The 21,361-nt window shown below is 37.1% G+C and overlaps 1 protein-coding gene across 2 annotated transcripts in view; it reads right to left on the bottom strand.

Moving 5' to 3' along the window:
- The window catches only part of KIF18A (kinesin family member 18A), an 85,584-nt gene that overhangs the window by 61,948 nt on the left and 2,275 nt on the right, over nt 1-21,361 (bottom strand). For both annotated transcript variants that reach the window (XM_062196374.1, XM_062196375.1), the window contains exons 2-9: nt 17,063-17,432; nt 15,695-15,852; nt 13,926-14,030; nt 12,518-12,628; nt 10,580-10,777; nt 7,171-7,347; nt 5,217-5,291; nt 4,897-5,009 (exon numbers count right to left, since the gene is read on the bottom strand). In XM_062196374.1, coding sequence (XP_062052358.1) covers nt 4,897-5,009; nt 5,217-5,291; nt 7,171-7,347; nt 10,580-10,777; nt 12,518-12,628; nt 13,926-14,030; nt 15,695-15,852; nt 17,063-17,387 — 1,262 coding nt within the window. In that variant the 5' untranslated portion in view covers nt 17,388-17,432. The remainder of the gene's footprint in view (nt 1-4,896; nt 5,010-5,216; nt 5,292-7,170; nt 7,348-10,579; nt 10,778-12,517; nt 12,629-13,925; nt 14,031-15,694; nt 15,853-17,062; nt 17,433-21,361) is intronic.

Genomic DNA, 21,361 nt, shown 5'->3' with positions numbered 1-21,361 from the left:
ATACTTATGAGCTTTAATGTAATTTCTAGTATGTTAGAATTCTTTTTGTCTCCCCCAAGGAAGATGTTATTGAAACATATAGGTATCAAAAGGCCTCTGGCAGTAGTAATATATTATATCTACACTTAATATCTACATATGATACAACTGCTTAGCAAAAAAATATTTTGTTTATAGGAAAAAGATGGTAACTTGGACCTGTACTATGTCAATTAACAAGGCCCCATTAGCAACATGACACTGTGTGTTTTGGTGTTGGCTCACTGTGAAGAAATAAGCAGTAGGAGTTATAATCATATGGTGCCTCTATGGTCCCCTAGGGAAAACGAGAGTCAGTTTTTAGCTTCAGAATTTGTTATAGTGAAAACATGACATACGGTTAGGTACCCCCTACAGTCTGGCTAAGAGTCAAATGACACTGCCAGGACCCAAAAACATCCAAGTTTACAGTGTGGTAAACCTAGAAAAGCTGCAATAGTGTATTTCCTCCATAGGGTAACATAGATCTAGAGAATTAAAAATTGATAGCATGATTCAGATCTCCAAAGACTTAAATGTCATTAACTCCTATGAAAACACTGGAAGGAAACTGAAGTTCTGTACCTTCCAGGGGTCAAAAGAACTTTGGTCACAGTGATATAATAAGTTTATAAATATATATTTACACTTTTGAGTCACATATTAGCTCTAAGCTACAGTAACAGTATAAACAGTTACATGAGTGTACAGACAAAAACTGCAAAGAAAAATTAACTGTGAAGTCTTTAGAATAAAATCAAATATATGCGTTTAAAAATAAATGTTCTTTGGCCAGAATTTTAGATACATTTGTTAAGGATTTGTGGTATAACCACTGCCAATTTACGTCACTGGTTCTTAATGAAACTCTATGGGGAATGAATATAAACCACGATACATTGACTTTACTGCAGTTTTGTCAAACTGATAAATATTTCATAGGAAATATGTACAGACATTGTGATTTCATTGTATTATATTACACCTACGTGAATGCCAGTAAATGAATTCATAAGTTATCTTTACGTTACACTCAAATATAATTTCTTAGTTTTGGTGTAATTTTTTACTCAAGAACAAAGTTAAGTATCTATCAATACTCTAATTTTGTGGTTCAGACATACTTTATTTACTTGGTGGCATTTACAGATTAGGATGGAAGGAAGAGAATTAATACCAAATGCTCTTTGTGAAAAATTATCATTTAAAAAAAACCCAGAAAGAGTCCTAAGGGAAAGACTACTAATAATTATTTTCTAATTATTTGAAACACTAAAGTTTACTAGAAATCCAAAACGCGTACTAATATTTTTAGGTGATAAATAATGGGTTAAATTCTAAACAATTTCCTTTTCTAGTCCACAAGTGAAGTTTTATAATTAGTTTTTATAAGAAACAATTGTATTTTGTTTATGACTTCCTTTTAAATATTATATTTCCAAGTAGCTTTAATAAAGACCAGATATTCTATGTTCTTGCTTAAACTTCATCAAAAGGTTATTTGAGTTTTATGGAAAAAGACATTTTGAAAATTCATGTCATTGAAAAAACCCTATGCAACAGTGTGACTGATATAATGAAAAATATTTCATATATTTCTTTTAGGATTCAGTTACTTTTTAAGGAAAATGACAAAGGTTATAGGGTACATAATTTTATCATTACTTTAGTTATAAATACAAGTAAATTATCATGTAGCATCAATTAAAATTAAAGTTTTTATTGTTGGTTGAAAGTCAGGTAGAGAGAAGGAAAAATATCCGATATATTTTCTTTTTTAAGATCATTTATTTGAAAGGCAAAGTTAGAAAGAGTGTGGGAGATCTTCCATCTGCTGGTTCACACCCCAAATGGCTGCAATGACCAAGGCTGGAAACCAGGAGCCAGGAGCTTCATCCAGGTCTCTCATATGGATAGCAAAGGCCCAAGCACTTGGACCATCCTTCACTGTTTTCCCAGGTGCATTAGCAGGGAGCTGGATTGGAAGTGAAGCAGCCAGGACCCTAACCTTTACCTGTATGGTGCGCCAGTATTACAGGTTGCAACTTAACCCATTGGGCCCCAATGCTAACTCCCAAATAAGTTCTTATTTTATAGCTTGGGCCGTCTCTTTAATTACTTTACCAAAGGGAGACTCAATAATTCAAAGTTACCTACTCCAGGAAAATTTACTGATCTTAAGGTTTTCATAGGAAAGTAGAACCAGTTAAGTAGTGCTGAGCAATTCTATGGGAAATGTTATTCCAAATTTCAGAAACTGGTGATTTTTTAATTATTAGGAAACCTGAATAATTAAAGAGATATGCGGTTGCATGAGGGCCAGTCCCACATTTTACTAACAATGGAATAACAACCATAGTGCATGAGAGTTTAAAGTTTTCCTTGATATGGGTAAACAATAACTAGAAATTATTTTTACTTAGGTTATTTTACAAAAGACAATAAATTGGTGGGATAGGAAAACAACACAAGAGTAGTATAACAGCAATTTAACTTGAAATGCATTACTAGGGGGATTAACAAAAAACACGCTAGAAAATTTTCCAATTAAACAGAGTTCCTGCACTATAATAATAATAATACAGATGTCAATCTTACCCCACATGAAAAACTGATTTTTTTTTTCCATTGGTAGAAATAACTGTGGTAGTTACTACTTATGATGTCTACAAAGTAGCAAAGTATGGAAACACAAGGATAAGATTTGAAAAATGTGCTCCTTTTTAAGCTTCTCTATGACAAAACAATATATCCATTAACATTATTTGAAGGCGTTGTTATAGTGATCAGATGTAATTAATACGGGTCTAAAAATCATCAACAAAGCCATACATAAAAACAAATAAGGAGTTATCTTAGCACCAAGGGTCCATTGTGGCAGAAAAATATATTTTTTTTCAAATCAAAATGTTACATTTTATATAAAACTTCAATACACATGTGCAACTGTAAAAAGTCGGTGGAGTTGGATTGAGGTTGAAAGCCACGGCTAATCAGAAATTTCCTATTTTCCTTATGGATACCAAGTCACTTCCAATAAATTAATTTCAAAACAGTATGAGCGGACGCCGTGGCTTAAGAGGCTAATCCTCTGCCTTGCGGCACCAGCACCCCAGGTTCTAGTCCCGGTTGGGGCACCGGATTCTATCCCGGTTGCCCCTCTTCCAGGCCAGCTCTCTGCTATGGCCCGGGAAGGCAGTGGAGGATGGCCCAAGTCCTTGGGCCCTGCACCCGCATGGGAGACCAGGAGAAGCACCTGGCTCCTGGCTTCGGATCAGCGAGATGCGCCGGCCGCAGTGGCCATTGGAGGGTGAACCAATGGCAAAAGGGAAGACCTTTCTCTCTGTCTCTCTCACTATCCACTCTGCCTGTCAAAACAAAAACAAACAAACAAAAAAACCCACACAGTATGAAATGTGGTTGGTTTCTCATACTAGTAGGAGACAACTGGCACTGGAGAATGAATGTCAAGTAAGTTTAACTTAATTCCACTATAATCAAAGCTGAATGGGTATCTCAGAGCCTTTTTCCCCCCATGTTTTTATGTATTTATTTATTATGTATTTATTTATTATATATTTATTTATTTATTTGACAGAGAGAGAGAGAGAGAGAGAGAGATAGAGAGAGAGAGAAAGGTCTTCCTTCTGTTGGTTCACCCCCCAAATGGCCGCTACGGCCGAAGCCAGGAGCCAGCTGCTTCTTCCTGGTCTCTCACGTGGGTTCAGGTGCCCAAGCGCTTGGGCCATCCTCTACTGCCTTCCCCGGCCACAGCAGAGAGCTGGACTGGAAGAGCAGCAACCGGGACTAGAACCTGGTGCCCATATGGGATGCTGGCGCCGCAGATGGAGGATCAGCCAAGTGAGCCATGGCGCCGGCCCATCTCAGAGCCTTTAACATGTGGATTATACTTGGGAATTTCTTTGATTATTTCTCTGTATGGAGAACACAGGCCTTCTGTATAGAGATTCTCTAATGTAGATTCAATAAATTATAGATTCACAAAACCATCTCCTCTGTTTCTGTACAGACTTCCCCTGTCATTATTCCCTAAATAATAAAGTATAACAAATATTTATATAATATTTACTTAGTATTTGGCAATGTAAATAATCTAGACATGACTAAATTGTATACAGGAGGGTAGGTGTAGGTCATATGCAAATACTGCACCATTTTATATAAGGGATTTGAGCATCAACAGATTTTGTTATTCACAGGGGTTCCTGGAACCAATTCCAGGAAGATACCAAGGAACAAGTTTACTCCCAAAATTTGTTTGATCCAGGAATTTCTTACTGCATTTTTAAACCTACCCAAGCTCAACATTTCTTGATTCAGTGTCCCAAAGGGTCACTTTGGAAAACTGTGATAAATGCTTGGGAAAAGAGTACTTTTGACTACTAAATTATTAACTGGCTTGTTTTTATTTACCTGCTAGGAAGATTATTTGGAACTTACCACAATTCTCTATCAATTTATTTTACTGAGAGATGTCTAGTTACATAATTATCCACTTAAACACCATAAGAGGGCTATTAGAGCTATATATGGACAACAAAATAGAGCAAATTTATATGAACTACAGAATGCTGGTAACAGAGAAGAAAAATATAACTAAAAATGTAACTTCACAAATGACATAATTAGCTTTATTTTCTATTCATTTTGCCTAAGTCCTGGTTCTCTTTCACATCCATAAAATCATAACTAAAATGATCTGATTTCCAAACTGTACAATATAAAAAGCCATCAGTGATTTCCTGAATTCAGTTAGTTGAGTGTGCGACATATAACCAACGCTGATTAATATAAAATATCTGATTAAACTATGAAACAATGCATTCCTCAAAATGAGATTTTTAATGTCACTTTTACCTTTCAAATTCTTTTTCCTCAGGCTTTGAAGTCATTAACTTTGCTTTGCCATTTTCATCAGTAAAGGCTTTCTGTTCTTCATAAGCTTTTAGCTTTTCTTTTAACATTAAAATCTAGTAGAAAGAAAATAGTAGTTAAAATACAAGTTATTTGTCTCTAACATGGCCACAGGAAAATTTCTAGTTGTGAAAAATAACTGGATAAATCACATTTCAATTGTAATAGGAAAATATGTTAAATATGGGGACAGTTAGGATTACAGAATCTTATAAAAGAGGAACTAAGGGAGATTAGCCTAACAATTTAAACAATAGACATACCTCTGCCTTCTGCTCATTACATATCTTTACATATTGAGAAATATGATTATCCAGGTTAAGAACATTGCTCTTCAACTGTTAAAAGATAGAAATTATGATTTTGTATATACAGATAATCACATAGTTATAAACATGAACAAAATGACACTGTATCTTCATTATTTGTCCTATGTGTTCAGAACTGATGATATTATGATTATGTGACAACCATCAATTACGTACATGTTTAAAACTTAGGACAAGAAGATAGGCTTAGCACATTAATAAAGCAAAGGAAATTATAAAGAAATTGTCTTACTGAGAAAAGGCACTTTTAAGCATTCATTTACGACATGATAAAAATTACCTACTTTCAAAGAAACTCAGAGATAATTTTATGTTTCAACCGTTCATGAGTTGAACTACTTTTTAGTGAGTTCCTTTTATATTTTATCCTTTTTATAAGAGTGTGAGACCCTTGGCATCATCTATGGAATAGTGAAGATAATATTAAAGTGAAGATAAAAATGTCTCCTTCAATGGTTGCAGCAAGGATTACATGAAAAACGTGTGAAAAACCTTTATATACCTACATAGTACAACCTTTTGCAATTAATTACATAAATAGTATATGAATATTCTTTTCAGAATGACAACAAACAACTCATCTTCAGACACATTTAATGGGAGCAGAGGAGAGTAAAGGAGTCATCATGTTATGAGTTTAATCCTAGGTCTTTCCCAATCCTGAGATTTATACACATAACATGTTTTGACTTACATTTTTTATTTTAAAAAAATCTGTTATTCATGATTGGGGTAGGGGCTGATGAGATAGAGAGATGGTGAACAGAGAGGAAGATGAGATGAGACAGAGATATGGAGAACTTCCATCAAGTGGATCAATCCTGACAATGGGTAGGGCCAGAGCCAGGATTTAGAAACTCAATCCAGGCCTTCCATGAGGGTGGCATTACTGTTACCCAGTAATCTGCATCAGCGGGAAGCTGGAGTTGGGATCCACGGCCAGGAACTGAACTCAGGCACTTGGATTTGTGATTCTGGTATCTTAACTGCTAGGCTAAAAACCTAAAGTACTACATACCTTTGTTAAGAACAGTGACATTTCTAATTATGATGTTATTTCAGGGGCCAAATAGAGATTGCTATAGCAACATCATGAGTGAAAATACATCTTTTAGAGGGGTGGACATTTGGGACAGCAGCTAAAACACAGTTTGGGAAGCTGGCATTACATATTGGAGTCCTTAGGTTCAAGTACTGACTTTTGCAGTTTCTTGCTAACGCGCACCCTGGGAGGCAACAGTTGATGGTTCAAGTAGTTGGGTCCCTGCTACCCAAGTAGAAGACCTGGACTGAGATCTGGGCTCCTGGTTTCAGTGTTGTCCAGAACAGCCTCTTGTGGGCATATAAGGGCAAACAAGTGGATAGAAGCTCGCTCTCTCTCTCTCGGTCATTGTGTCTTGCTATGCTTTTCAAATAAAAACAAATTTTAAAATTATATAGAAAAACTGAGGCACATATTATATTTTATAGCTAAAGGAACTAAGGTTTGGAGAGATTAACTAACAGGTGCAGGGAAGTCAGGTAAAAAGTACTAAGTTCTGCTATTGTAGAATATATCAGATTTGGCTGTTACATATGTGTTAAAGCTTTGACTGATTAGGATGCCACCAAAATACCATGTGCCATAATATGAAAAAAGTTGGGAAAAAGGAACTAAAGCATCTTAGTTCTCAAAAGACTTAATAGCTGTATCTATCATATAGATAATAAAGAAGTTTAATTGCTTAAGTGTTTGAATTAATGTACAATTAACTGTTAGTAAAGATTGCTTTTCACCCTCAGCTGTCCAGCTTAGCAGAAACGCAATCTCAACTAAGAATTTCATTAGAATTATAAAAATAATATGCACTCAACAGTCTCAAAATAAAGGCAAAGTAAACATACTTACAGAAGATTTAATGTCCTTTGCACGGTTAGCATACTTAAGAGTGTTGTATGTGTCATCGTAGAATAAAGAGGAAGGACTAACAGCAGCTATCATTATAGTTTGACAGTTTCCTCCGAGAGAATCCTTTAACAAGCGAGTAAGCTTACTATTTCTGTAAGGAATATGCTGATTCTTTCTCTGAAAGAACAGAAAAAGAATTCTTATGTCATTTTCCACATTTAAAAACAAACCTGCTACTACTTCACTATAAGAACTTAAGCACTGTTCAACTTTGCAGGCTTATGATATAATTGATTATTAAAATGTTAATAACAAATCTTACAGGATTATTCAGTGGATATATAAAACAAGTATGCTCTTCAAAAATTGTTTCTTAATTTGACTAAGTATGAACTTTAATTCATAATAGGATAATGTATCAATACTGGCTTATTAGTTTTAATGTACTACACTAATGTGAAAAGTTAACAGGGGAAACTGGATAGGCATATTTAACAATTTTTGTGTAATCTAAAATGATCTGAAAATATAATTATAGGGACTGATGCTGTGGCATAGCAGGCTAAGCCTCTGCCTAGTAGCGCCGGCATCTCATATGGGATGCCTCTGCCTGTACTGCCGGCATCCCATATGGGCACTGGTTCATGTTGCGGCTGCTCTACTTGCAATCCAGCTCTCTGCTTATGGCCTGGGAAAGCAATGAATGATGGCCCAAGTATTTGGGACCCTACATTCACGTGGGAGACCTGAAGAAGCTCCTGGCTCTGGATTGGCCCAGCTCTGGCCATTGTGGCCAGCCATGTGAACCAGTGGATGGAAGACCTTCCTCTCTGTCTCTACCCCTTTCTGTAACTCAAATAAGTATATAAATTAGAAATATATATTAATTATGGTATTAGAGATATTTTACCTGGAATTACAATAGAGTTCTACGAGAATTTAATTTGTCAAAATTACAACAGTTAGGAAACTATAGTTCACAATAATAATATATTGCATGAACAAATAGAAGAAGCACCAAACTTGTAATCATAAAATAACATTAAAGAAGGAAAACGTTGATTATACTGTTTTGATCAGTACACATAACATTTATTGAAATATACTGTAGCCCATAAATACAAAATATGTGCTATTAACAAAATTTTCAAAATTTATTTAAAGACATAGCTCTGATTTTGAAACAACTATTTCCCAAAACACACAACTTTAATATAAAAATAGATTCATTACAGTCTTAAGCTAAAAGTAACTTTGTGTTACCTATTTCTATCTTTCAAAATATAGAAGCAGAAACTGAAGATAGGCAAAAAGTAAAATGACTTGCCTCAGGTCATACAGCTTGTAATTCAGGGACAGAAATACATCCTAGGTTCCCCAACTCACAGTAATAATATAATTTTCTATCAATGCCTTCTACCATATAGGTTTTCCCAAATAGTATAGAAAGTATATGCTAATGAAATGATTTTATACGCACAATACATGCATTAAATCATGACTCATTTATGGCAAAAATCATATAAATGATTTACATTTAGAAAACAACAAAAAAGGTTACAAAATCAGTTCTTACATTATGCTGTCAGTTTGAGACTTAAGTTTGAATTAAAAAAGAAAAACTTACTTTTACAATTTTCATTTGATTCAGCAACCTGCCCTAAAACATTCTTCCAATAATTTTAATATACTTTATTCTAAATGATATTATATCATTTTGAACTGTTTAGAGGTAACTGCCTAAAGCTTTTAAGCCTAGTTTATCTGATCATATTTTAACTTTTTTTTAAAGATTTATTTATTTATTTGAAAGGTGGAGTTACAGAGAGGCAGAGGCAGAGGCAGAGGCAGAGGCAGAAGCAGAGAGAGAGAGAGAGAGAGAGAGAGAGAGAGAGAGAGGTCTTCCATCCGCTGGTCCACTCCTCAAATGGCCGCAATGGCTGGAGCTGGGCCAATTCAAAGCCAGGAGCCAGGAGCTTCTTCCGGGTCTCCCATGCTGGTGCAAAGGTCCAAGGATTTGGGCCATCCCCACTGCTTTCTAGGCTATAACAGAGAGCTGGATCTGAAGTGGAGCAGCCAGGTCTCGAACTGGCGCCTACATCAGATGTCAGCACTGCAGGAGGCAGCTTTACCTCCTATGCCACAGCGCCGGCCCCCATATTTTAATTTTTAAAAAAGGATATTGGGCCCGTGCTGCTGTGGCACAGCAAGTTAACGCCTAGGCCTGCAGCGCAGGCATGCCATATAGCAACTGGTTCAAATCCCGAATGCTCCAGTTCTGATCTAGCTCCCTGCTAATGCAGCTGGGAAAGCAGCTGAGGATGGCCCAAGTCCTTGGGTCCCTGTACCCATGTGAGAGACCTGGAAGAAGTTCCTGGCTCCTGCCTTCGGCCTGGTCTAGCCCCAGTCGTTGCAACTATTTGGGGAGTGAACCAGTGGATGGAAGACCTTTCTCTCTCTGAAACTCTACCTTTCAAATAAATAAAATAAATCTTTTTTTTTTTTTAAAAAAAAGGATGTTATTTTTACAATGACACTGTGTTTTAGTGAGCACTTCAGAAATATGATACATGTAAAATATTTTGATATGCCTCCAAAGCACCTATTAAATATTCTATTAGGTGATTTCATGACATTTTGCCTCTTAAGCTGCTCTTCCATGAAGAAAAAAATCAAACACTCTTTAATCTAATTTCAAAGTGCACAAAATACTAACTAGAAGAAAATCCAGTTTTTCTAAAAATGTTTTTGCCCTTATGCCAATTCAGTTATTGAACTTGGTCATTAAATTAGCACTTTAAATACCAAGGTTAAGGGTCGGCATTGTGGTGCAGTATATTAAGGCACAGTCTGTGATGCCAGATTCCTATATTAGAGTGTTGTTTGGCGTTCTGGCTACTCTGCTTCCAATTCAACTATCTGCTAATGAGCCTGGGAAGGCAATGGAAGATGGCCCAAATACTTGGGCCCCCTGCCACTCACGTAGGAGACCAGGATGGAGTTCTTGGTTCCTGACTTTGGCCTGGCCCAGTACTGGCTGTTGCAGCTATTTGGGGAGTTAACCAGAAGATAGAAGCTCTCTCTCTCTCTCCATTTTCTCTATAGCTCCACCTTTCGAATAAATATATCTTAAAACAATAACAAAAAACTCCCACCAAGTTTAAAATAAGTGATAATAATATACTATAAAATGCTAATTATCAATTTGATATTCAATTAATTTTGATTATAAGATTGAAAATCCTAAGAAATACAAAAACAAGGGTCTCCTGGTCTGATCTGTATATAAACATGACTGATATGCCCTTGAATTATGATTTATAATAACTTTTAAATATAAAATAGTATCTTTCCATGAGTGGTATATTTTAATATTTCAAAATATTTAACAAAGAAACAGAATACATACCTTTGTGTCTGCTAAGGCATTGATGACATTCCCAAGAGCCAGAAGTGACCTATTAATATTTGTGCCTTCTACAAACCGGGTCCCTTTAGCACTGGTAGCACTGGCACGCTCAGATCCTGCCAGGTCAATTAATGACATCTTGGCAATACGAACATTTTGACTGATGCTTGCTGTCTTGTCTTGTTGTCGCAAATAAATCTTTTTGAAATTATAGGACATTGAAGAAAAATGAGAATAAGTTTAACAAAATTAAAAGAACAATGAATACTTTATTTCCAAAAGATTATGAAATAGAAATTTTCATTTTAAAAATCAACTGAACAAAGTATAATCTAATATTTAAGAGTATTAGACATATTAACCAAAGTTAAGAAAAATATTAAAATAAAAAGATTTCTTATACTTGTACCAGCGAGAATAACTCTTGACCTGTTAAAAAGTCAAAGTGACTGCTATTTGTATTTTTCGAACCAGAACATGGAAATATTAGAGGTGATGGTAAGGGAGACAGGCCCAAAAGAATTAATGCTTCTAACAGAAAGCAAAAGGTAGTGGTCAGCATGCTTTGATTGGCTCCAGGAACTGTCCCCTAGAGAAAGCTGAATTTGAATGTTCACCCAAACTGAAGAGTGAAGTTATTCTAATCCCTTCAATGGTTGTGTGTCCTTAATTAAGAAGTCATTATATTTCAAAAAGGTAGTAGTAAAGTGTATTTGCCATTTCAACTCTACAGTAGAATAAAGCATAATATATTCAACTACTTTGTAGCAGTTTAAATGAATTAAATAGCTGGTAAGCTTAAAATATGAGATTAGGAAGCTAAGCTATTATTCCATTATAAAATCTTATTATTAAATTTCTTGATGAAGGAGGGTGCAACACTTTTCAGAGATGTTTCAATGTCACAAACCAACATTTTTCTCAAGATTATTAATAGATTAAAGAGAACATTAATGAAATTTTGCTGACTGAAAATGCAATAATTTCCTTTTCAGAAGATGCAATTCAAATAGCATAATCCAGAAAGAAGCTTTAAATAATAATCATTTTAATATTAAAAGGAACAGAAAATATAAACTAATATCAACTAACTTATGCTTTAGCTCTTTCCAGGACTACAGTCCTAAAAAGTACTGCGTCAACTGAATCATACTTCCTTAAGGAATACAACTACTTACATGGTCGTTATAGTGAAATCTTTTCAAAAAAGTAAATCAACATCTTTTCAATATATTGATTCCAGCAATCTTAATTCACAGAGAGAAATCTCATTATTATATAAAAATATCTACTGAAAATATTAGTATTTAAATGAATTGAAACAAAAAAATCTTCTAACATAAGCATTTTATCATCTTGCATCTTGACAAAGGTGAGAATTTACAATTTTGCTTTATATTATCTCAACCCTAAATAATTTTGGTGACACAATCTTCTCAAAGCAGCAAAGGAAAGAAGTAGACGAGTACATAGATGAAGACTATTTCTTCTCATGTTTGAAAATTACTATCTATGAACTTGGTTTCATTTATTTTAAAGCATTTTTTTTTTTTTTTAATTTTTGACAGGCAGAGCGGACAGTGAGAGAGAGAGACAGAGAAAAAGGTCTTCCTTTTGCCGTTGGTTCACCCTCCAATGGCCGCCACGGCCGGCGCGCAGTGGCTGGCGCATGGCGCTGATCCGAAGGCAGGAGCCAGGTGCTTCTCTTCTCCTGGTCTCCCATGGGGTGCAGGGCCCAAGCACTTGGGCCATCCTCCACTGCATTCCCGGGCCATAGCAGAGAGCTGGCCTGGAAGGGGGGCAACCGGGACAGAATCCGGCGCCCCAACCGGGACTAGAACCCGGTGTGCCAGCGCCACAAGGCAGAGGATTAGCTTGTTGAGCCACGGCGCCGGCTTAAAGCATATTTTAAGTATGACATATCTAGTGGTCTGTTACCTGGAAAACAGCATGAGAACGAGAAGATGTAGCATTCAAATCAGTGGGATGTTGTGTCCTGTTTTTGTTGCCATTATCCAATAATTGTAAAATTTCTGCTGAGGATTTGGGCTAGAGAAGATTAAGAAGACAAATACAGAAATTAGGATTCTAGCTTTGAATTTTTCAATAAGCTTTCGACAACATGATTTTCATTATTTTTACAAATTTATCTATTTATCTGAAAGGCAGGGAAGAGAGAAGAGATAAAGCTATCTTCCATTTTCTGGTTCACTCCCTAAATGCCAAGAACAGCAGGGTTAGGCCAGCCAAAAGTCAGGAGCTAGAGCCAAGAACTCCATGTGGGTCTTTCACAGGGATCCAGCTACTTGAGCAGTTACCTGCTTCCTCCCAGGTTGCTCATAGGAGTAGAACTCGGATTCAAACAAAGGTACTTTGGTATGGGATGTGAGTATCCAGAGTGCAATCTTATCTGCTGTACAAAATGTCCACCTAAAGAAGACCTCTAAAAGAAAATGTTCTCTATATATCCAATATTATTGAATAGTCAGTTTGGATGATCTACTTGGTATTTTTGTGTTATATGAGTAATAAAAGATAAAATGTAGTCTCCAAGGAGATGAAATATAAATGCATTAAGCAGAATGAATTATATTAAATGCTCAAGCAGGTCTTAAAGGTTTCATTTCATTTCTTTTTTTTTTTTTGTATATAGGTGGACAGATCTTCTTTCTGTTGATTTATTCTCCAAAACCCCCAACAGCCAGGGTTGTGCCTTGCTGAAGCCAGGTGCTGAATCCAGGTGTCCCACATGGATTTCAGGGACCCAAGTACTTGAGGAATCATCTAGTGCCTTACTGGCACACATTAGCAGGAAGCTGGATTGGAAGTAGACTCAGGGCTTGAACCGGGCACTCGAATATGGTATGTGGGAGTGAGATTTTGTTTGTAATTAATTTATTTGACAAGTATGGAAGCAGAGATACAGAGCGAGCGAATTCCCATCTACTGCTTCACTCCCCAAATGCCCACAATGCCTAGGACTGGATTGGGGCCAAGTCAAATTGGGAGCTCAATACACGTCTTCCATACGGGTTGGAAAGACCCAAGCACTTGAGCCATCATGGCTACTTCTCAGTGTCTGCACTAGCAGGAAGGTGGAATCAGAAGCTGGAGCCAAGAATCAGACCCAGGTACTCTAATGTGAGAAGCAATCTCTTAACTACGAGGTTAATTTTCTTCCTTTTAAGCAGATTTTTTAAAGATGACTCAATTACTTAAAGAATTAAAATGATGAAAGCTAGTCCCTGATCTTTTCCAAGTTGGATGGAAAATAAAATGCTGGTAAAGATGGCTAAATAACCACACTTGTTATTCTCAAATGAGAAAAAGACTTTAATCCACATACCTGGTGTAAAGTCAGTCCTTGAACGACCACGCCTTTCTGAGCATCTTCCCGGACAGCAAGTGGCCCTGAATTTACTAAGAGGTCACGGATCTGTTCATTATATACCTTAATAGAAAAAGAACTGCTTGATGTCAAAACAGTAATGGGACCAATCAACCACATAAGCCTCTTAGTATGATGCCATAAGAATCAATATAACTTCTGTAGTGTTCCTGCCAACGTATAACCTGAATTTAATCATGCCAAACCCAAACTGAGGATTATATGACAGCATCAGAGTAAAGAGGCTAAAGAGAAACAACTGAATATAATTTGTGACCTTGGACCTTCTTTTCCAGTAAAGAGCTTTATTAGAAGTGCTAGCAAAATCTCTTTAGGGTCTATAGTTATGTAATAATGTTGGACCCTTGCTAATTTGATAATTATTCAGGAGTTGTCTGAAAAAATTTCCTGTTTTTACAGCAAGTATGCAACTTAAACAGCTCTGAAAAGAATTACATATACTTATATCCAAAGAGAGAAAGCAAATGCAGTAAAATGTTAACAAATGGAGGATCTGTGTGAAAGGTAACTGGAAATTTTTTGTACTAGTTGAACTTCTCTGTGAGATAAGAGAAAACAAAAAGCTTATTAGGCAAAGAGTAAAATGGGGCCAGCACTGTGGCGTAATGGTGCTATGAGTGCTGGTTTGAGTCCAGGAAGATCCACTTTTGATCCAGCTCCCCACTAATGCTCCTGAGAAAGCAGCATAAGATAGGCCAAGTACTTGGGCCCCTGCACCATGTGGGAGACCTGGAAGAAGTTCCAGACTCCTGGCTTCAGCCTGGCCCAGTCTCAGCCGTTGCAGCCATTTGGGGAGTGAACCAGCAGATGGAAGATCTCTCTGTAACTCTGTGTTTCAAATAAGTAAAAAATTAAATTTTTTTTAAACACGATTTTATTTGACAGGTAGAGTTATAGACAGTGAGAGAGAGCCAGAGAGAAAGGTCTTCCTTCTGTTGGTTTACTCCCCAAATGGCTGCCATTGGCTGGCGCCGTGGCTCACTAGGATAATCTTCTGCCTGCGGCCCAGCACTATGGGTTCTAGTCCTGGTTGGGGTGCCGGGTTCTGTCCCGGTTGCTCCTCTTCCAGTCCAGTTATCTGATGTGGCCCAGGAAGGCAGCAGAGGATGACCCACGTGCTTGGGCCCTGCACCCCCATGGAGACCAGGAGGAAGCACCTGGCTCCTGGCTTTGGATCGGCGCAGCAACGGCCATAGTGGCCATTTGGAGGGTGAACCAACGGAAGGAAGACCTTTCTCTCTGTCTCTCTCTCTCTCACTGTCTAACTCTGCCTGTCAAAAAAAAAAAAAAAAGAAAAAACAAATGGCTGCCATGGCCGGCACTGCACCGATCCAAAGCCAGGAGCCAGGTGCTTCCCTCTGGTCTCCTATGTGGATGCAGGGGCCCAAGCACCTGGGCCATCCTCCACTGCCTTCTTGGGCCACAGCATAGAGCTGGACTGGAAGAGGAGCAACTGGGACTAGAACCCAGCGCCCAAATGGGATGCCAGCGTCGCAGGCAGAGGATTAATAAAGTGAGCCACAGCGTCGGCCCCATAAAAAATTAATCCTAAAAAAAAAAAAAGTACAATGAGTAATAAATACTCCAGACCAGGAATTTTAATGAATTTATATATTCAAAACTCTTGTGCAATAAAATAGTTTTAATGAACCATAACAAAGAATTCTGAAAACTATAAATTTAAACGAATGAAACTGTCAGCTTACCTCCAGATAAGAGACTGCAGTACTACATACTTTCTCTTCTTTAATTTCATCCATGGATTTGTAAAGGTCTAACATCGTTAGGTACATCACTCCAGGTTCACCAACTGATCCTAGCATCGTGTGGGTCTTCCCAGCTCCAGTGGCCCCATAGGCAAGTACTGAATTTTTATGAAAAGGAATCAAAGCTCTTTGTTATGACATGTAACACTCTACTATGCACTGACTAGTGGATAGTTCCGTCTGGATATTCTTTACGGTAACTTTAAGCCTAACAGATCCAAAACTGATTAATGCTCAAAACCTGGGAATTCTAGCACAAATCTCTTACGCCCATATTCCATTATGATTAATGCTACCATCACCCACCACCTCCCACTCCAAACTTGCGCCCTTTCTTCCAAAGTAGTCTTGTAAATTTTAACCAATCATGGATCTCCCTACCTATTAGTCTCAGTCTTCTTTTATCCATCCCCTGGGATTCATACAAAAATCATCTTCAGCAAAATGGGATCCAATTATGTTAAACCTTCCATTTAGTCTCATATTCCTACGTGAGAAATTCAAATTCCCCACCTTGGAAAAATGATAAATCACTCTAAGGGAAGGTGCTTGTTTATTTCTCCAGGTTTATTTCTTATTTCTAGATGTATTAGATTATTCAATGTTTTCAGTATTTGCTGCTCCTTTTCTATACCACTGTCTTTGAGGGGTGTCTTAGAGAAATGTTATACAAACTTTTAACTATGAAAATGATATTAATAACAGCCATGCGTTTCTTAAAATGTATAAATTGAATTAACTGACTATTAAGGGTCTCATTTATTCTAGGATCAACAGTAATTTGAAAGGTAAATTACTATAGCCTCTCCAAAGCATTAGACTTTTTGGGCTCTAATATCCTAAAATGGCACAAAATATTCAGATAAGATGAAATTTTAATATTTTTATTTCAAGGTATCATCAAGATAAACAGTGTTGCAACGATATTACTAAGTATTTAGAAAAACAGGAGTACTACCCCAGGGATAGATAATTGTAGAGGTCAGCAGTGGGTATATTTAGGAATACAAATTTTGAGAACTCCATTGTAAACTGCCAGAAATATATGGTTTAATAATATAGGAAACAGAAAGGATTAAATCTATAGGGGACACAATGAGACCATAGGAAACAAAGTCTCACAATTGATATATGTTATATACAATGGCAAAATTTTAAAGAAGGTCTATATTGTCATTTGTCTGCTGAACTTTACCACAGAAGCATCTTAATTTGATTATATTTAGAAGAAAGGGCCAACTATATGCTTTTCCTTATATAAAACTGAAATCCAAATGGAGAAATTGAATGCCAAACTGAAACAATTACCTGTGCAATTATATCCATTCAAAAAACTACGAAGAATTGGCTTAGTTGTATGTTCAAAAACTTCCAATTGAGTTGAAGTTTCATCAAAAACAGTATCAAATACAAATTTAAGATCTTTATTTTGTCTCTTTGTAATATCAAAATTTGTGGTTTTCTTTTTATGAAAAAAACTGATTTCTTCTTGTTTGGGATCAAAAAGTAGTATATGTTTATCCACGACATGGACCACTTTACGGAATCCAGCTGCCTTTTCCTTTGTGTTTTCAGGACGTACACGAACAACTACTTTCATGTGGTGACACAGGTCTTCTTCAGTGGCAGACATTGTTGATTATCTTGATTTCTGATTATATAATACCTAGATCTTTCTCTAAAATTAAAAAAGAGTTTTATTATTAGTTCTACTTATTGTGTTGCATTCATTTGAATACAATATACTATTGTGTAGTATTCATTTGAAAAAGGTATCAATTCTGTTCTACTCACCTAGTAAATGTTACTGGCGAGAAAAAAAATACATGTATTTACATATCCTCAAACAAAAAGTTAAATGGCACACATGTACACAAAACCAAGAAAAAAAACCCTCTTCATCTGAATTATTAGTCAGATCCTGGGCTTCAGATTAAACTCAAATACTATGACTGAACCTCATGCAATCAGTTATGCTACCACAAATCCCAGCTTTGACATTCACAAGAGGTCTACTACTATTTTAGCTTGGGTCCTGAGAATGGAAAGGAAAGGATCATTCAGAATCGTATCAAGCAAATGCTGAGAGAGCTTTAGCTTGTGAGCTATTTTTAGTAAAAGCGATCATGGCAGCAGAACTCTTGGTAGAGAAAAGCGATGCATCCAGGTTGATCTTAACATTATCTCAGAATCTCATCGGGTTAAAAATAGTTCCAAGGATGCATCAAGTAGCTAGCTAAGGTGTGAGATTGACAGAGACGGTATATACTCTTTGGTACATTCATTGATCCTAATCTCTGCTTGCTAATGATAATGGACATAAAAATTGTGGTTTGACCTTCTAACTGCCTCACATGAAAAGATTAAAGGTAAACTTACAAAGATCAATAAGTGGAATACTATTCAGCCTTACAAAAGAATGGAATTCTGTTATTTGTGACAAACATGGATGAATATAGAGGATATTATCTCAAGTGAGTTAAACCAGGCAAAGAAAAACAAAAATTGTATGATCTCACTTACATATAGAATCTTTAAAATTTGAACTCAGAATTATAGTCGAATGATGATTACCAGAGGCTAGGGGTGGGGGTAGGCGTAGGATGTGTGGAGAAAGGTGCAAGGTTAATCAAAAGGGTACAAAGTTTCAGTTCGATAAGATGAAAAATTCTGGTGATCTGTTGCACAGCATGACTATAGTTAATAAAATATTGTACTTCAAAATTGCTAAGGAAGTAGAATTTTTTTTTTTTTTTTTTTTGGACAGGCAGAGTGGATAGTGAGAGAGAGACAGACAGAGAGAAAGGTCTTCCTTTTTGCCATTGGTTCACCCTCCAATGGCCGCTGCGGCCGGCTCATCTCGCTGATCCGAAGCCAGGAGCCAGGTGCTTCTCCTGGTCTCCCATGCGGGTGCAGGGCCCAAGCACTTGGGCCATCCTCTACTGCACTCCTGGGCCACAGCAGAGAGCTGGCCTGGAAGAGGGGCAACCGAGATAGAATCCGGCGCCCTGACCGGGACTAGAACCCGGTGTGCTGGCGCCACAAGGTGGAGCATTAGCCTGTTAAGCCACGGCGCCGGCCAGAAAGTAGAATTTAAAAATTATAAGTATTTATTTGAGTAAAAGAGATAGAGGGACAGGGAGGGAGGGAGAGAGAATTCCCATTCACTAGTTCACTCCCTAAGTCCCTACAATGGCCTGGACTGGGTTAGGGCCAAAGTTGATAGGAACTGGAAACATAATGCAATCTCCCACTAGCATGGCAGGAAGTCAATGACTTCCAACAGAGCATAGCTATTGGAAAGATTAGTGAACAAAAGGAAGAGTAGTAAAGATACTCGAAGTGAAAGCCATGAAAAGAACCTTGGCTTATACTGTGAATAATGGACTATTGACAGGTTTTGTGCATAAGAGTTCCAATCCATCACTCTTACTGCTGTGTCAGAGGAGAGACTAGTAATGTAGACATGACATGATGAGATGATGGTGTCAGCTCAAAACAGGGTGGTGGCAGCAGAGATAGAAAGAGGCTAGATTCTAGAGGCATTCAGAAGAATTTCATCATTTGAAATACAGTTGAGGCTCTAATCATCAGGGTTCTTTCTAAAGCGAGTGTCTTCAATGCCTCTGTACTTCCCAAGCTATACATGAAGATTAATTATTGTGTGATCTGTGGCATTCACAGCAAGGTAGTTAGGAATCCAACTTGTGAAGCCCCAAAGGACTTAACACTACTACTTGCTGGTGCTGCTCTGACACTCCATAAAATCCCCTTTAAGAATTTTAATTCTTTTTTTTTTTTTTTTGACAGGCAGAGTGGATAGTGAGAGAGAGAGACAGAGAGAAAGGTCTTCCTTTTTGCCGTTGGTTCACCCTCCAATGGCCGCTGCGGCCAGCGCATCTCGCTGATCCAAAGCCAGGAGCCAGGTGCTTCTCCTGGTCTCCCATGCGGGTGCAGGGCCCAAGGACTTGGGCCATCCTCCACTGCCTTCCCGGGCCATAGCAGAGAGCTGGCCTGGAAGAGGGGCAACCGGGATAGAATCCGGCTCACCAACCGGGACTAGAACCCGGTGTGCCGGCGCTGCAGGCGGAGGATTAGCCTGTTAAGCCATGGCGCCGGCCAGAATTTTAATTCTTAAGGACTAAGAAAAATCCTTAAGGACTGTCCACTGGAAAAATAAAGTGGACATGATTTTTAAATGCCTAATGTCAACAGAATCATTGAAATGTAGAATCTATGTTCAAATGGAATGACATCTTTCAAGATTAATCAGACTTTTCCTACTGTAATATATGGTGCACCCTCCCCCTCTTTTTTTTCTAACATAGTTGAATAAAAGAGATGCCCATTTAATTGATTCTGAATTAGGCATACAGAGAACAAATTCTTTGATCATGTTTAATATGAAGCAGGAAAGCTTCAAAATTATCTGTGCAATAATGTGTTGATTTGCATATTCTTTCCAGACAACAGTTCAGAATATATGTGTGTATATATATATATGCACACACATATATATACACACACACACATACATAACAGCCTCTGATCAATTTTGTGTTATCTAATCCTACATGGTTTATGGTTTTGAATAGAATCAAAGAGTAAAACTGGTAGGATTTTACTGGTGGGGTAAAACATGAAGGATAAATACTTAAAACACCAATGTTCATTATTACTGTAGAATATCTAACTTGGAAAGTGAAGTATAAAAAGCAATGAAGGGGGTTGATGAAACGGCTTCCACTGCTAATATATAAAATGAAAGGGTTAGAGTATATGCTATCTAAGGTAAAGTAAATAATAAATGATATTAATAAGACTGTATTTTTACTTTATAGCCTTAGTTTCTTGTAGTGAGTCTGATATACAGTGAACTCTCAAAAATATGAGGAACAACTTGATTAATAAACTATATAGAATCTTAAAAGCAATGTACTCAGAGTAAAGGCAAACAGAGTATCTTTTTAAGAGAAACACTATAGTAGAATATCATGAATGACAACAGGAAACCACAATGAGGACCTGGAGGCATCAAAAAAAGGTCAAACAGTGTGTCCAATTTCTTGTTTAAAAAATTAAATAGGAAGATTATGTTTTATTTTTTAGTTCATTCCTCTGCAATGTTTAAGGTGTGAAAAACCTAATTCTCTTCGATAGTTGTAGTGCAATATAAACTCAGTTGGACAGGCAAATCCTTAACTTATAAGCTATTTCTCATCCTAGAGATAAGCTGATAAAGTTAAAGATTCATTTCCAATCATATTCAAGTGCAATAATGAATTTTATTTTATTCATTATATATAGGTACTCTCTTCAAAAGCGAGATCACGTCACTTTTTTTCTCCCTTACTCTAAACTCTCTAACCACTTCTTACCATAAGAAAACTCCTTACTATGATCTGTGAAGTCCACATCTGGCCCCTGTCTATTTCTCTGATTCCTTCTATTGTTTCCCCCAAACCCACCACCCCTTAGTTACTCTGCTTCAATCACACTGACTTTCTCGGTGTTCCTAAAGCACTGTTCCTAACGAACAGTCCATACTAATAACGAACAATCCATACTAATAACACCAGCTGTCCATGAAGGAAGGCCTAGATGAAA

The sequence above is a fragment of the Lepus europaeus genome, chromosome 7 (genome assembly GCF_033115175.1).
Source record: "Lepus europaeus isolate LE1 chromosome 7, mLepTim1.pri, whole genome shotgun sequence".
In the NCBI taxonomy this organism is placed as follows: Eukaryota; Metazoa; Chordata; class Mammalia; order Lagomorpha; family Leporidae; genus Lepus; species Lepus europaeus.
This window is presented reverse-complemented; position numbering and strand designations above follow the sequence as displayed.